Raw genomic sequence first — 15,928 nt, 5'->3', positions numbered from 1 at the left:
CCTAAGCACCTTTCACACCCAGCAGAGGAGATAGGCTTATAGCCAATGCAATTCACAGCACTAGGCTTCCTAAGGTAGGCACTTGCATTTGCTCAAATATGCCTGGCCTCTCAATCAGCTAGAAGGTTCTCACTCACTGAAACAGATGCCTAGACAGCTTGCTCAGGTATTGAAACAGCTAAGCAATAAGGTTCCTACCCAAGATGACAGAATCCATCACCAGTAACACCTGCTTGTACAAAGGAAATGAAATGGATTCAACTAATTCATGAAAGCTCACTATCATATTTTGAAGTCACACCAAGTAATTCTGAGAAACTCAACCTACTTAACCAATGTCAAGAGTAAGCTGTATGTCCACCACTGCAAGTACTAGTTATGCAGCTTCTCCACCAGTTAACGTATTTTAAACACATGTGCACACTCATTTCCTGCTTTACACATCTTCATGTTCACTAAAAATAACCATCATTTTACAGTTCTCTCAGTTTATCAAAATCAAAACCACAGCATCACTGCTTAGGAAATTTTAGTAGTCTTAAATTTGTTTTCAGTTTGCCAAGTCTGTGTTACACTTCCCTTTAACTGATCAAGGCGACAGATGTGAGATCCCAGGGTATGACTAAAACTGACAGAGTTTGCATGTGACAGAGCTGAATTGCACTCTATAAAGAATTTCCCCATTTGAGTTACTCTCCAATTTTAAGAAAAAGTCTGATCACTCATAATGTTTAAACAAGCAAAGCAACAGACAATATAAACATTTGTTCTACCTAGACTTCACAAATCAAAAACACCAGCATAATAATGCATTTCCACAAAGATGGTTTTTACAACGTGACTAAATATTGAGCCAGCATAAAGAGAAGAGTGCGAAAACACAAGGATAATACCAATGAAAATACAGCAAGTGTCATTTTGGAGATCCAGTCAGTCTTATGATCTTATTTTATTCTTAAATAACAGAATATTCTCAAATTAGAAAAAAATCCTCTTCTCACTTTAAAGTGCAGAAAAACGACTGAAACAGTTGCACTATATATTCAATTATAAAGTGCTGCAATAAGAACATAGAAATATTTAACGTACATCGGGTGACCTTAACGTCAAATACATGAAGCAAAACCCCACGGTTGTAAGTTTTCAGTCTCTGATCAGCTGCAAACATAACTGTTCTCCTAAAATGGATTAGCAAGGGCATAAAGCAAAATTTAACTCTTAGTCTTCATAACTTCCCTGCCCTCACATGTCAAGAACAATTCTCCAACTTTATTTTGCCTGCAGATCTACAACCACAGAGTACCACTGCTCTTCAAAGGCCAGTCAGATTCTGGAACAGCTTCCAGTATCATTGAGAACACTGAGGGGAAAAAAATTACTCATTAGCAAAGAATCTGTAAAGGTCTGCTGATAACAGACCAGGCCTGGGTTTCAGCAGATCAATGCTTGACCAGTAACAGCCAAATGAGCACCAGCAAAAAGCCTCTCAGCAGTACCTTCTTAAGTATTCCCATGCAACACAGTCACCTCAAAAACACACATAAAAGGTGGAAGAATATAATATTTTGCATGCAGGCCTGAAGAGTTCTGTGTCCCTTTTATACTGTTTATTTTGTAGTATTTTAATAGTATTTAATTTCAGAGGCAAACAGCATGCTCAATTTTGGCAGGAATACATTGACAGACTATTACTGTGTAATCATGGAAAGAATTACACTGACATCAAAACCACAATTATTTAGTTGTATGAAATCCAGAAAGTGTAGCCAGAAATTTCAGTTTTCAAAACCAAACCTGCTCCACAGTAATGTTTATGCTCTTAGAGAGTGGTATCAGTGCTAAAAAAAGGCAAGGACACTGATCCACAGCCTAAGATAGTGTGTCTGTTCCTTATCTTTCCAAAAGAGAAATCTCAATTAAAGGGAAGCTATGGTTCATCACCAGTATTACTGATTAAGCCTAGCCATTGCTAATGCACCTAAACAGTCTGCATGCACCAAACATTAGGAAAAAAATAGACCAAATAATCACACCCCACTACAGTGTGCCTGCAATTTGATAAGTAGCAACTTAAATGGTCAGATATTGCTACCCAGTTCCAGAATAGCACCAGCAGAAGTTTACAGGTAAGATCTAGAGTAGCAGTCAGGAAGGACTGCAGCATATCAAACTAGAAGCATAAAAATAGGAACAGTCAGGAGTATTTCCTGCTTGACTTAGGGTTTTATGTTCTGCAAGACATATATACCAATCTATATGCCTTGGGAAGGGCTTATTTCCATTCATAAAGTGGTAAATATCCTCAAGCTACTTCTGGCATGGGTTCAGACATCATAGGATACAAACAAAAGAACTGTTTACTGTTTTCTAAATTGGGAGTTGGGTGGGTTAAGGCTTCCATTGCAGTATGGAGACATGTTACCTCAAGCTGCCTATGAATACACAAGAATAGTTACAGGATACCTGACAGCATAACCAAGAGCCAAGAGGCACATATGTAATGGCTATGCAGGTATCAGATGTGCAGCAGAAACAAGGCATCTCCTCATTATAGCAAAAGCACTCAGACATTTAACGTGGCAAATTTTTTCCTTCTGCATTAGAATTCACCACACAGGCTGTAGGAATTCTCCTTTAAGAACTTCCAAGCAGAAGTAAATCGGTCAAATGACAGCTAAAGGAAAGCCCTACAGAAACAGTTCATAAAATTTGACTATATCTTACTAAATTTTATAGTTAGTCAGATTTTTCTAGCATGAGTATATTTTCTTCCTGTTATTTCAAAGGTGTTCAAGCATGGCAAATGCAGCATTAGCTGGTTTATCTACTTGGAAACTCTTTGCAAAACACCAAGATCTATGGCATTCCACAGCCAAGGCAAGTACAACTTTGCAGCTGACATACCTGTTGGATCACTGTGCTTCCGAGCATCACAACAGAGTAGCTGACAATATCACAACACCTAACTGACCAATTTGACTGTACAAGGCAAGCTGTACCATTATTCAACAAAATGGAGTTGTTTCGGGTACAGTATCAAATGCTCCTCCATCATAGTTATCACAGAACTAACTGCAACCAGATCAAAGTCATGTTAGACTTAATTTGATTACTGCCAGATGACACTGTTGAGTTACAAATCAAACTTCAGGTTTCCCATTAAAAAATAATAAAAAAGAAGAGGAAAGGAGACTTTAACAGGAAATACTCCTGAAGAAGGAAGCTCGCCTTAGGTACACTGCTTTGTGCATATTTGTGACTAAAGAAAAATTGTTACAACATTTACACTGAGGAAGTTCAGTTGCTTAACACCACATGTAAAAAGCACGGGTGATACAAGATAAGCTAGTTTACATCAACTTGTTTGGCAGGCTTTACAAAAGGTTCATTGTGGATTTAGATTGCAAAGCCTGTGCACACCCAGAAAGGAACAAGCTATAAGGACTTTCCAGTAATAATAACAGGCAACAGGAGAGAATTCCACTCTTTCACCTCACCTTCTACAGTTTTGCTTAATTGAAAGTTTTGGACTTAACTGCATCCCCCAATTCATATACATATGATCCAAAGGAATTCCTCAGCTGAGGTTCTGGGGGGAAAATAAAAAAAATCAGTGGACTCATATGAAAGGGGCAGGAGGTAGCAAAAATAATAAAGAAAAAAAACTTTTATTTTGCTCACTTGGCCAAAAAGCAACCAAAGTAGCAAGAGATTTAGAGCAAGAGAGAGCATATACCCATCAAAGAGGAAACTGGACATCTACCATGCTGACTACCTGCTCTTGTGCCATTATTCACTCAGTGCTTCAAGGAAACCATGCTTTCCAAAATAAACCTGAGTTGTGCTACAACAGTGTAGGAGAAACTGAGCTGACAAGTTTGTAAGAACAGTTACTTAATCAGGATGCTACTCCAGACCCAGAACTCTCAAGAAGTTGGGATAAAGTTGCTAGAAATTGCCAAGAGAGAGAAAGTACTCCCTGCCCCCCAAACTAAATTAAAGTATAGGTAAGTGCAAAGAAACTCAGCCTTGGTACTCCTCAAAGACATGAGGTGAGGGCAACAGGAAGCACCACTAGGATGAATACCAGTATCACAGATGCACTGAAAAACCTTTTATTCAACATTTTATTTATTATTTATAGGGATCAGAGTAGTAGCTTTCACAGTATCTCTCACATAGGCCATCAGCAGGATCAAGCACTCCATTTTCCTTGCCCTTCTGCATAGCTATCTATTTTCTAAGAAACTGGCTCCCTTGTGCAGAAAGCTCAACAGTCAAAATGATCTGAAAGAGACAATCAGAGGGGAAAAGAAGACAAAAAGTTAGTGGGAGAAGATGAAGTCATAGGGAGGAGATTTTTACAGGAGTTCTCTATTCAGATTGGGTTGGCTGTACATACACAGAGAAGACAATGCTTCAGCTCTTTAAAACTTTAGGAAAAAAAGAAATACAGGTTCTGTCTATGCCAACAGTCACCAATCTTCATTAAATTAAAAAAAAAACAAAACCAACAGATAAAGACTAAGCAAGAAGTATGTTGCTAGCAATAGGATATTCTGTTCTTCTTGTCAGTCTGGGCAGCAGTGGCAATAGTGCCCCTATCCACAGCATTAGAAACTTTCATAAGAAATATTGCTTGAAGGAAGTCATCTTCCCAAACCCAGTTTGGTTACCATGTGTCTATCTGTTTCGTATCTTAACACCATTAACGTGAACTTTAATATTTTATTTTTCCTGCAATATTTTCACTATTTTATCTACTTTCACAGCAGGTACACATCATAGTACACAGTATCTTATAATTCCCTTGCTGTTCACAATGTTTTTTGATCCATATCCTGTATATATTGTGTTCAAACACAAAGGAATCAGATTGACTGCACTGGTCTTTGAGTTAAAAGCATGCTAGCTGAGCCAGGCTACCAGAACTTCCCTCTCTAGTATACAGCTAAAGAATAGACTTAATTGGCAGTCACAAACACTGAGCAAAGCTGTACAAAGACGGAAGTTAATACATCAAGACACACATGAACTAATCCTGTATGAGTGATACTTTTTATCATTAATATCTTCTAGCTTACTTACGTTCAAACGCCAACATTAACTGCACAGTTCTGAAAGGCAATGGAATACAGTTGGGCTCACCTGGGCAGGCACAGACCAGCCAAAGTCCCAGATTCCCAGTTCTCAGAGAAGACAAAAGTCCCATCAGTCTGCAAATGTTGTAGAGTATAAAACACATATGAAAGAGTAAGGCATTGAACCATGTATTTATAGATTGCTATTAACGCACTAGTTGAATTAGACTATCTGGTAGCCCTCCTCTCTTCAAAAGGGAGTCAAGGCAACCAAAATTCAGGCATCTTTCTGCAAATAGGACCTCTGTTTTCAGGTAATATTCTAGTCTCCCATTTCAGTATTTGTTATACCACTTTTCAACGAAATACCTTTTCCTCAAGAGTTTTGGATAAAAGTCAACAGCAACACTTCTTATTTCTATCCTGTAAAAGGAAAAGACCTGGAATTATGTTTTAGGCAAGCTTAGGTTTCAGAGCCACTATTCATTTGTTGCAAAGTTTTCAAAAAGCCACTTATGCCATCTTGTCACAAACTGCAGGTGTTCAACTTCCAGTACTGTGGAAGAAATGCAGAATCATACAAGTTTACGTTGAAAGGGACCTCTGTGGATCACCCAGCTCAAGACAGGGTCAACTAGTGTAGATTGCTTAGGGCCATGTCCAGTTTAGTTTTGGATACCTCCAGGGACAGATACTCAACTTCTCCAGGCATTTTCTTCCAGTGCTTGGTCCCCCTCGACATTCACAACAACACAATCAAAAAAAACCAACCCCAAACGATACACACCCTCTCAAGTTTAAATGAAGTTTCTTGTAGTTCAGTTTGTGCCCAAGTTAAGTGTTCATAAATCTCTGTATCCTCAAACTATGATAAGGATGTTCAACACACCTGAAATTCTCACTCAAGACAACTCCTGGCTACTCAGAGACAAACTGAGATACAGTACCTGGTTTCAATTAAGACAATATTTGTTTAAATGAAAAGGCAACAATACTAATATTTAGCCTTAGCCAGAAGGCTATTTGTTTTAATAAAAGGCAGCAATGCTAATATTTAGGTTTAGTCAGTGTCAGCAAAAATTGTCCTCCTATTTCTATGCAGAAAAGCAACCCTTTCAATTTTATCCTTCACCGGGCAAACCAATGTCCTGTCTCTGGCACAAAAGGCTATAATGTTTCTCTGCATCTGTTTTTCAGGTATATACACATTCCCCAGTGACACAGATTCCCACCTTACCACTTGACCACAATACTGAAAGAAGCTTTCAAAAAAGTTTAAACTGTTTCCTTTACAACTCTCCTCCAAGAAATAAATTTATTTTAGCCACAACGTATTAAAGAGTTTTACAGTCACACTCCATATCACCTATTTGTTTCTTTTTTTTTAATACTAAGAAATAAGTAATGTTCTCTTATTATCGGTACTTTGCCCCATGGAGTCTGGTTTCATCTCAACAGTCAAATTTAAAAAAAAACAACAAAAAACCACCAATTTAACCTCAATTCACAACCGCAAATCTTGCTTCCTCAGTATCTTTCCCCTCTCTTTTGATACAGTTAACCTTCTTCAAACTATGAACTGTAACACCTGCCTCAAACTTGCAGTGCACATATATAGGAGTTTGGTGTGTTACAGGAATAGCAAAGGCTGTAAGCAACTGAACTTCTGATACCAGAAAGACAGAGGCAGACCCCAAGCTTTACCTACATCACCCAACTGAAAAGAATGTTCTTATATTTCTTCATGCACACTCTTCTGTCAGTTGTATTTTACACTATCTTGAACGTTCTGAGGTTGCTACCTTAAGTTTTGCCAAAACGAAGTTTTATTTGACAGAACTGCAGGCAAGGGAGCAGAAGCTGGTTCTAATGCAGCTACAGTAAGAACTCTCACAAGGCAGAAATGCAACTGCTTTCTTTATCTACAATTTGCACTAGCCTCTGGGCATATACTGGCACTGAGCTCTAATGCATTTCTTCATTCAAAACTGAGCTTTGCAAGTGCCTGTTGAATTATCTCAGTCTACAAACTCTTACCTTCCTGTCTCTCCAAGTAAATCAGGACAGAATCAGAGACGACATAGACATTTACTGCTCATAATCCAGAAACGGAGTGGGGAAAATAGAAACATCAACATATAACCTCATCATTAGGCTCAGACAGATTATTTCTTGGTGTTTCTCCAAGAAGTCAAATATCTAAATGCTTCTACAAGCATCAGTTTTGAGAAAGTCAATCAGACTGATTGCAGTGCAATCAGACATTCTAAAGAGATATTTAAATGCAATTTTAACAGACATTTAGTCACAATGTCTAGAAAACAATGCTGTCAAAAAGTACTGCTTTAGTGGCTTCCAGAAATAAGAGACAAGCCATATTTGCATATCTAGAATTACATTGTTAGTAATACTGGTATTCCAAAACGCCCATTTTTACAGAATAATTCTTCAAGGTACCAAGGTTTGAAAAGTCCAGCACATCTATATTGCATTGTGAAAGCACTCTTCCAATAAGAGTCACATTTGAGGTTTGTTTTGTTTTGCTTTAATACACACAACAGGCCTGTTTTATTTGAAATACTTTTCTTTAAATGAAGAAAAAGGTACCATGCATTATTCACAAGTAGTCTGCCAGCAGACCAATACCTACATGACACTTCAGAAATGTTTCATCCATCTAACCACAGCAACTGGCTCACTCTGGAAGTTATTTAAAAGAAAAAAAAAAAGCAAAGTGTGGTTCATCCCACTGCTGTGGTGTGAGAAAGAAGATAAGGGAAATCTCAATACTGCAAAAGGAGTATATAACACCACTGCCTATGTGCTTAGAGTCTCTTATCAGTAATGCAAGTGGTAGAATGATACCGATTTCCCTGTAACTCCACAGGCGAACGCAGGATTTGTTGAGGTTCATACATCTGCTTTGATTTCATAGAAACCAAGGTTCAGCCCTTGTAGCCAGAATGGTGTTTGAGTGCTGACCATACAATTAAGAAATTTGCTTTCCTTTGTGGCTTCACCATGCATATTGCAAACTCTTCCTTTTATGTGGCCAAAGGTCACAAACTCACTTTCCTATCAGTAACACATTTGCCCTTGCAGATACCTGTCCTTTTAACATATTGTATCTAGAAGAAAAGCAAGTCACCAGAACTGGTTTTGTTAACTGGTGCAGTAAGCAGGCAAACAGCACATATCTCCAGTCACTCACTATACAGGGGAACTGTGCAGACAGCCCATCCTCTTCTGGCACGCTGTAAGGTCTTATGAATCCCATTAAAAGTCCATTAATCAGAAGTCACAGTTGTACCACATCTCCCTGTTATGTTTCAGCTAAAAGCTGCATCGTCAGTCAATTTCCCCATTATCAAAACATAATCCTACCTGAGCTCAACTCTTTCTCCATCATAGAAAGAAAATTCCATCTTTTGTCAGTAGAAAAGATGGACAATCCACATGGTCATGGCTATACAGATGTTCTGAAAAATAATGAGTTGTCTGATTTCAACACTACGATAAAGCATGCTTGCTGTGGCATCATCTTAACCCAGGAAGGGCTGCTACAGTTCAAGCAGCACCTTCCTTGGCCCAAGAGTGCTCTAAGAACAAAAGCACTACTGTACATTTGCCTAAAATTGTCATGGTCCTGTTAGCTCAGTACTTACCTCCCACCAATCCTTGTTTCAGGTACCAGGTCACCACAGGGCCTTAGTTCAGCAAATATTCTCAGAGTACACTAGCCACACATAAACAAAAGCAGGTTCCTTATACAACGCAACTGTGCCAGCTCACCTTCTGCAGTAGCAGAAAGGGCTCAGTTTAAGTAAGGGGAGTTTACCACCTGATTCTGTTCTATATCATCTTCAGTCTGAAGAGATCTAAACCTTTATCTCCCACCTTGAAAGAGCACCGCTTTCAAGGAAGAATGTAAAACAAACCAAGTCTCTTTAGCCCCATAGTTGAAGTAACTGCCTGGGAAAGACAAAGCCTGAGCTCTAGCTTCCACTTCAGCATATTTTTACATTTTACACATAGTAATTAACTTTGAAAACATATGGCACTAGGATTTTCTCCAGGGAGGGGGACATGTAAGTCTGCCTGTTCTCAGATAAACAAAATCCAAGTGTCCCATTTCTGGGTGAGGCCTCTCCAAATAAAACAAAAGCTATTGCATAAAAATAAAGAAAGGGAGTGAAAGATGGTAAGGAACAAGTACTATGGTTACTTTCTTCAAAGTTCATCTAAGAAAAGAGGGACTAGGATTCCTGGCAGCAGATCTCAAAATTATGGAGAACTACAGAACCCCAGAAGAGGCCACACTCTACATAAAACTTTCATCTTAAGCCAAGAGTTGGCACAGTCCTCACTAAGGAAGCCCACCTCTCTCGCTAACTTTCATGTATCCCAGGCCTTTACTAGCTCTGGGTCTCCACACATTCCAATGCTAAATAATATGCCTTGCAAAGGTTAAGCTGAGAAGGAAGAGATGCTTTGAAAATAGAGAAAGTAACATAGAGAACAGAGTAGTGAAAGAATCACGGCATTGTAGCTACAGGTCTCTAACTTACTACCTTTGATGAAGAGAAATGTACTTCTGTCAACAACCTGGAAGACTTTTCACACAGCACCAAAGTAGTCCTTGGGAAAGCTCTGACTGTGCTCTTGCTAAAAATAAACATCAAGCAAAAGTGTTAGTATACAGAGATCATTAGTTTTTCCTCTTCTCAGTTACAATCTTGTCAGAGAGGTGCTTGGAGGGCTTTCCTCAGCACTGCTATTGGCACACAGCTGCTAACCCATGGGAAAAGTGCACCAAAAAGTCTGGCAAGAACACCTGAGAACAGGCATAATGAGGTGAAACACAAACAGTGGGTGAATGTTCAAAGCATAGTGCAGGTTCTCTTAGATAACACATGAAAACTGCTATGACACTGTATTGCCTCTGGATTTACTCCCTCATAAAAGTCCCAATGGCTCTTCTACTACCAAAAAGAGAGAAAAAAAAAAAAAGCAGTGAGAGAGAGCGAGCATTGACTAACACTGTCTCAGAGTGAAAGAGCAACATCTTCATTTTGACACGTATTTTTTTCACAATGCTCATGGACTTCTAAACAGCCCACATGAGCACCTCACAGTGGATCTGCAAGCATAAGGACCAGTCACAGGTGAAGGGGAAGAAGTTCTTCCATGTATGAAGCTGTCACTGATTAAATGCAAGCCATAAAGGAAAAATGCTGTTCCACTAGGATTCCAAAATAAGCATTAATGGTAACTATACCTTACTTACTTAACAGGTTATACCAATCACAGGACATGCACCCTTCAAGCAGAAGTCATTCAGTACCAGCACATTCCAAGAGATAAGCAAAGTGAAGGAGAGCAAACTTTTCCAGGTAGTGTGCAGTATCTACATTGCAAATAGGGTGTTCCTCAAATATGACTAAGTGTGTCCAGGACAACTTTCATTTAGCACCCACTTGCCAGCAAACATAGGGCAATGTGTGCACAAACAATCCAACCATCTAAGCTACCTGTTGGAAAAGTAGAAGCACAAGCCACAAACTGCATATATCAACCCTCCTGCATGTCTCACCAGGTTGAAACTCACCATCAGCACATCTTTTTTCACCAAACAGAAGGTGCTCCAAGGGAAACTGACTTCTTTTTCTTTCCATGTCACCTTTCTCCTGCACCTTCTGCTCAAAGCACCAGGACTCTGAAAGCATCGTTATCCCTACAAGTAATATAGCCAAAAAACTAGAAACTGCAATGAACATACATGAATAAAAACCAAGTAGCCTGGGGAGATGCTTTTGTCATCCATTCAGACTTGGGTATAAAGGAGGTACTGACTGTAAATGAACAGCTGTCCAGTGTGTCAAAGCAAGAGGTGACAAAACAAGTCTGCTGGGAACAAATCCGATGACAGGATGCCTCACATTTGCACTGCTACCTTCCCCACTGCAGACCATCAGGAGTAAGAGTCCCAACACTGGCTCCTTATACTGCCTTTTCTAGGTGCGGCTGCTTTCTCAGTGATGCTCCCTTCACACTTCATCTCAGTACAGGTTTAGCTGATTTCTCAGGAAATCCTGGTACAGGTTACTATACAACAGTCCAAATCCGAGACATAAAAGCACTGCACCTCCCCGCCTGGCACACACCGGCTGAAGAACACTCCACACTCCGGGGGCAAACATGCCCTACCCACGGGGCGGTGTGTCCGCCCCTGACCCTGCTGAGGGCTGTCAGGGGGAGCTCCAGACCGGCGCGGACTGTGCGGGGAAGCGGGCACCGGGCACGGTGCTGGAAACGCACACGCGGGGATGCGCCCCAGGGGCCCGGGAGGGAAGGAGGGAGCGAGGGAGAAGGGAAGGAGCGAGGGTCTCCGCAGCCAGCGAAGGCGCCGGGCAGACCCACGCTGAACCCTCCACCGCCGCCGCTCCCATGCACGGCCTCAGTCACGGTGGGTCTTCCCCATCCCCTGTCCCTGCGCCGCCGGGAGGGCACTCGAACGAGGGGAGCCCCCGCCGTTACCTGTCCGCTGATGCCGGTGATCAGAGCCACCTTCCTGCCGTTCATCTCCTCGCCGTCGTCTCCCGGTGCCGCGGCGGCGCCGGCACATGCCCCCTCCTCCGCCGGCTGTGCCATCCTCCCGGCGGCGGCGGCGGGCACACCCCAGGTGCAGAGGTATCCCGGGGCGGAGGCGCGGCCGCCGGGGTCAGGCTCGCGGTGCTGGGGGCGGGCACGGAGGGGAGGAAGGATGCCTGCGGCCACACGGGCACTACCTGCGCTACCCGGGCCGCCGCAGCCGCAGCATTTCCGCGCTCGCCTCCCGCCGGCGCACCCGTCCCGTCCCGCCCCGCCCCGCCCGCAGGTGCGGCCCCCCTGGCAGGCGCGCTCCCGAGGGGCGGCCCGGGAGCGCGCCCCGCGCTAAGAACGGCTCCCGCGGCGCGGCTCGGCCCCGCAGCCAATCAGCAGCCGCGGCACTTCCTTAAAGGGACGGGAGACGCGCCGGGGCCGAAAGCGGGCGCGGTGATTGGTTGAGAGCGCGCGGCGGTAGGCGTGGCCTGGGGGTCTTGCAGGAGGTGCTGGGCCGACATTTCCTGAGCGCGTGTCGGGGAGGGCGGAGTGGTCCCGCGTGAGGCGGTCGGGTCTGCGGCACAGCGCCCCCAGCGGCGCGGAGGGCACCGGGCGGGGAGGGTACACATGTGGTGCTCCTGGGCTTCCCGCCGGTTACAAGTGGCCCAAAGGCTTCCGGAAAAACGGGATTTGTAACAAATATGCCTTCTTCTCGTGAGATACTGGATCAGCATCCCGTTTCCCTAGGCAGCGGGTTGCTGTGTGTACAAGGAAGAAGATGCCTGCCCGCTTGCTGTTAATCCATGCAGGCTGTCGCACCAGTTTTCTCAATGTATGCTTGGATGATGGAGCCTCTGCATACGCAGCCGATTGTCTTACTATAATTTTTCTATTGTTACAGCTTACTATGGTGCATGGTCAAAAATTAGTCAGTGTCACTGAAAACCCGTTTCTTTAAAGAAATGTGGAGTCTGACAGCATATTGCCTTTCAAATGGAACTGTACTCTCAAATTGTGATTGGTTTTTTTTGCGTGCTACTACCCATGCTCTCAGTTTAAATCCCCTTTTTGCAGCCTCACTGTCTGTGATGCCATGGAGAAATTGTATTATGTCACAGTTACTTAGTTGCAATATGTCATCCCAATTGTATGTTCTCTACAATCTGCATCCTGATTCTGAAACCTTTTCCCAAGAACATGCAGTTTTATAAAATTGGCAACATGGAGTACTGCTTGTGAAAACTGATTTCATTCCACTAGTGATTGCTCTATGGGTGTGCAATCTCAGATTCAAAGAGGAGGGACAGCACAAATAATATGAATGCCACCCTCTCAATTCTAAAATGACACTGAAAAAATAAAAGGATATCAGATTTTGAGAATTTCAGGATTCCACTTACCAGAATAAGGGAAAAAACTTTATTTGAAAACCTAGGATTTGAGATTAGAGGGAGTTAGAGCAAGATTCCTTTCTCTACTTACTTATATACATTGTTCCCTCTCCTGTTAGATCTGAGCTGCGTAAAGCAATGCACGAGCCTTAAAAATTGTCCTTTATGTGGCCAGATAAGCTTGTCATTTCTAGCTTTCATTGGCAGTCCATTAAATGTGCTACAAAGTCAATATTGCTTTCTTTCTTCCTTCCTCTGCTCAAGAAAGCAGTGAGTAGGGCTGATAATGCCTAAAGTCTTGAAGCTGGGCTAGAGGAGCTCACATCCCTGGGGCCTACATGTGCAGTTAAGAGCCTTTTTTTGATTACTTTCTCCAAGCAGAATTTCTCTTACCCCAGTTGTCCAATATCCCCCCAAGAATTATTTTTCAGATGTAGCATTTTCCTTGACTGTTATTCCCAAAAGCGCTCCACTGAGCAGGGAAACTGGTTCACACCTTTAAAAAATTATGACCTTGTGCAAGGTTTTACTCTCATATGGCAGACACCTTTGGCTCTTCCCCTGGTCAGAGCAGTAGCTTTCCTTCCTGTTCAGTGTGTGCACTCCCGAGTGATTCAGAGCAAAAGACTCTGCAATGTCTGTCACTTTTGTAAGGGAAGCACCTCAGCTTTAGCTGAGACTTAGCTGAGAACACTTTAGCAGGGTTCATACTCGTATTTTTCATCAATACTAATACTAGAAACAGGTAGATGCAGCGAGACAGGATGCAGCCCAGTTCAGGTTCCAGCTGACTAAAGAAAAAAAAAAGGGAAAAAAAAGGAAAAAAGGAAAAAAAAGGAAAAAAAGAAAAAGGAAAAAAAAAACTTGTTTAAATTTCTGTCCTGTTTATAAGTCTGGCAGTAGCAGAGTAGTTGCAGACACTGTTAGCCAGCTACCATAATCCTTCTAGGTCTGCCCCTGGCATGCACAGGCATATTCCAGGTTTAATGCACAAAGACTGTTCTGTCACCAAAGTCTTCCAATGTACATTTACAGAAGAGACTGAAGGCTCATTTGTGGCCCAGGTACTAGATTTTACCTAAGTTGCTCTGGTGTTGACAGCAATTTGTGTCAGATTGCAGCTGAAAACTGGACCAGCATCCCCCAGGGACTCCAGGATTAATATTCACTCTGAGCGTTAGCCTGCACTGATGACTCCTTGCTGCCTCCAGCACCTGTACCATTGCATGTGCTACCTTACTTAGAGCTGTGTCTGCCCACACTATAATCACTATTTCACACATCTGTGTGGACCTGGTTCCACCCTCAAAAAAACTGGTGAGGCCTTCACATAAAGAGGAGACAGCAGAGTGGTACATATCTGCACCTCTAGCCCCTTTGAATCCCCATAAGAGGAGATGCTTGTGTAAGCATGGGTGTCCAGTAAAAATTTTATGCCCAGCAAGTACACAGTCTGAGGAGACAAAAAGAATAGCATGTGTAACATTATCTTTAAAGCTGCCCCCCCAAGAATTGGTGATAAAGAGATAGGACAAATGCTAAGAAATTTTCTTGGTGGTGGGTAAAAACATGTATCATGGGGAAGACAGAAGGATGGAGAGCATAATTGATTGAATCAAGCTGGTTAAGCCAGGAAATAATGTAAAACGAGCAAGAAGAGGGAAATTGGAGAGAAAATAAATGTCATTGAGAGGAAGGAAGAAAGGAGTAATAGGAGGAGAAGTGTAGTGTACACTGAAGTGCATTAGATTACAAAAAATAGCATCTTACATATTAAGGGAAAGTTAAAACGAGGGAGAACATACATACACTGAAACTTTATTACACTTGAATACCACATATATTGCAATCTTGATGATCTCCATGTTCAATTGGGGATGTGGCTACATTGCTTTTGGAATTTGGAAAGGTAACTGTGTGGTTTAAGAATCTCGTGTGAATCGATTCTAAGTGCTTTCAGGAAATAAGTAACCTTACTTTAACTTCAGACGTAGAAATAGCTGATTTAAAATGCTGGTTTTATTCACTGTGGGATAAAGGTATCCCTAATTTATTACAGTAATAGTATAATTCATACTATAACTGCAGTAAAAGTTGACGTAATAAGACTGTATCCTGTTCTGTACAGGAGTTAGAAGTTGTCCTCTTTCTTCACATCACTCAGTGCAACAAAGGGGAAAAGTGATTATTTTTGTTTTTTCTGAGATTCTTCTGAATGATCCACATCCGACAGTTTAAGCAACTTCCACGTCATACGGCTGTGAACTCCACTAGAGCAGTGTCCAGGGATCACAGAAGAGCACTGACCAGAATACATGGCACTTTGCTTACCTGCAGCTAGAGAATACTTTGGATCCTGTCCCCAGCTGTGAAGTCCGTGGTGGCATCTAGAGGTTGTTCAAAACGCCACCATGGGTGGTTTGGGGACTGCAGAAAGGGAGCCAAGGGAGGACAGGTAGTGTATCTGAGTGCACTTTCCTTTCTGAGGAGCTTTTAGTTTATATAGGCAGGCAAGCGAGGGGACTGGTAGGCTCAGAATAAGGCACTTTAGAAATAGTTTCTTTTTCTACTTTGTTGCTTTAAAGTAATGACGGAAAATAGTTGTATTCATTGACTTCACAGATCTAGGGAGGTGAGGAAAGGATGTGGAAAAGGAGGGAAGGGTGAGTCCAGGGGAGATCCATTACAATGTGAAAGTGCAGATGTTGGAGTGAGAGTAAGCAGTCATAGAGGAAAGAGTACCAGATCTCATGAGGAAGTAAGGAGAAGTGAAGAGCGGGCAGAGGCAAGAGGATGAAAGGGAAGGTCTCATAAGTGTTTTTCTAACTGTTGGTTTGAAAATTTGAGGGTACGTAGAGTGAACCACAACTTCAG

General features: G+C 42.2%; 1 protein-coding gene and 2 long non-coding RNA genes across 3 annotated transcripts in view; all 3 read right to left on the bottom strand.

Annotated features, from left to right (window-relative positions):
* GMDS (GDP-mannose 4,6-dehydratase) overlaps positions 1 to 11,942 on the bottom strand; it is a 418,605-nt gene extending 406,663 nt beyond the window's left edge. Inside the window, exon 1 of the mRNA XM_027727942.2 lies at positions 11,619 to 11,942. Coding sequence (XP_027583743.2) covers positions 11,619 to 11,732 — 114 coding nt within the window. The 5' untranslated portion in view covers positions 11,733 to 11,942. The remainder of the gene's footprint in view (positions 1 to 11,618) is intronic.
* LOC113991519 lies at positions 4,133 to 7,314 on the bottom strand. Its single transcript, XR_003541931.2, has 4 exons — positions 7,119 to 7,314; positions 5,451 to 5,504; positions 5,149 to 5,216; positions 4,133 to 4,287 (listed from the first exon to the last, which is right to left on the bottom strand). It is a non-coding gene; the product is annotated as an uncharacterized LOC113991519 (long non-coding RNA).
* Positions 7,733 to 10,860, bottom strand: LOC120324309. Its single transcript, XR_005565528.1, has 3 exons — positions 10,690 to 10,860; positions 9,653 to 9,746; positions 7,733 to 8,560 (listed from the first exon to the last, which is right to left on the bottom strand). It is a non-coding gene; the product is annotated as an uncharacterized LOC120324309 (long non-coding RNA).
* Positions 11,943 to 15,928: the final 3,986 nt, after the last annotated feature.

Source organism: Pipra filicauda, unplaced genomic scaffold (genome assembly GCF_003945595.2).
Source record: "Pipra filicauda isolate LSUMZ 115617 unplaced genomic scaffold, ASM394559v2 scaffold48_size3843733_pilon, whole genome shotgun sequence".
Lineage (NCBI taxonomy): Eukaryota > Metazoa > Chordata > Aves > Passeriformes > Pipridae > Pipra > Pipra filicauda.
Note: the sequence above shows the minus strand (reverse complement) of the source record. Positions and strands in the feature narration are given on the sequence as shown.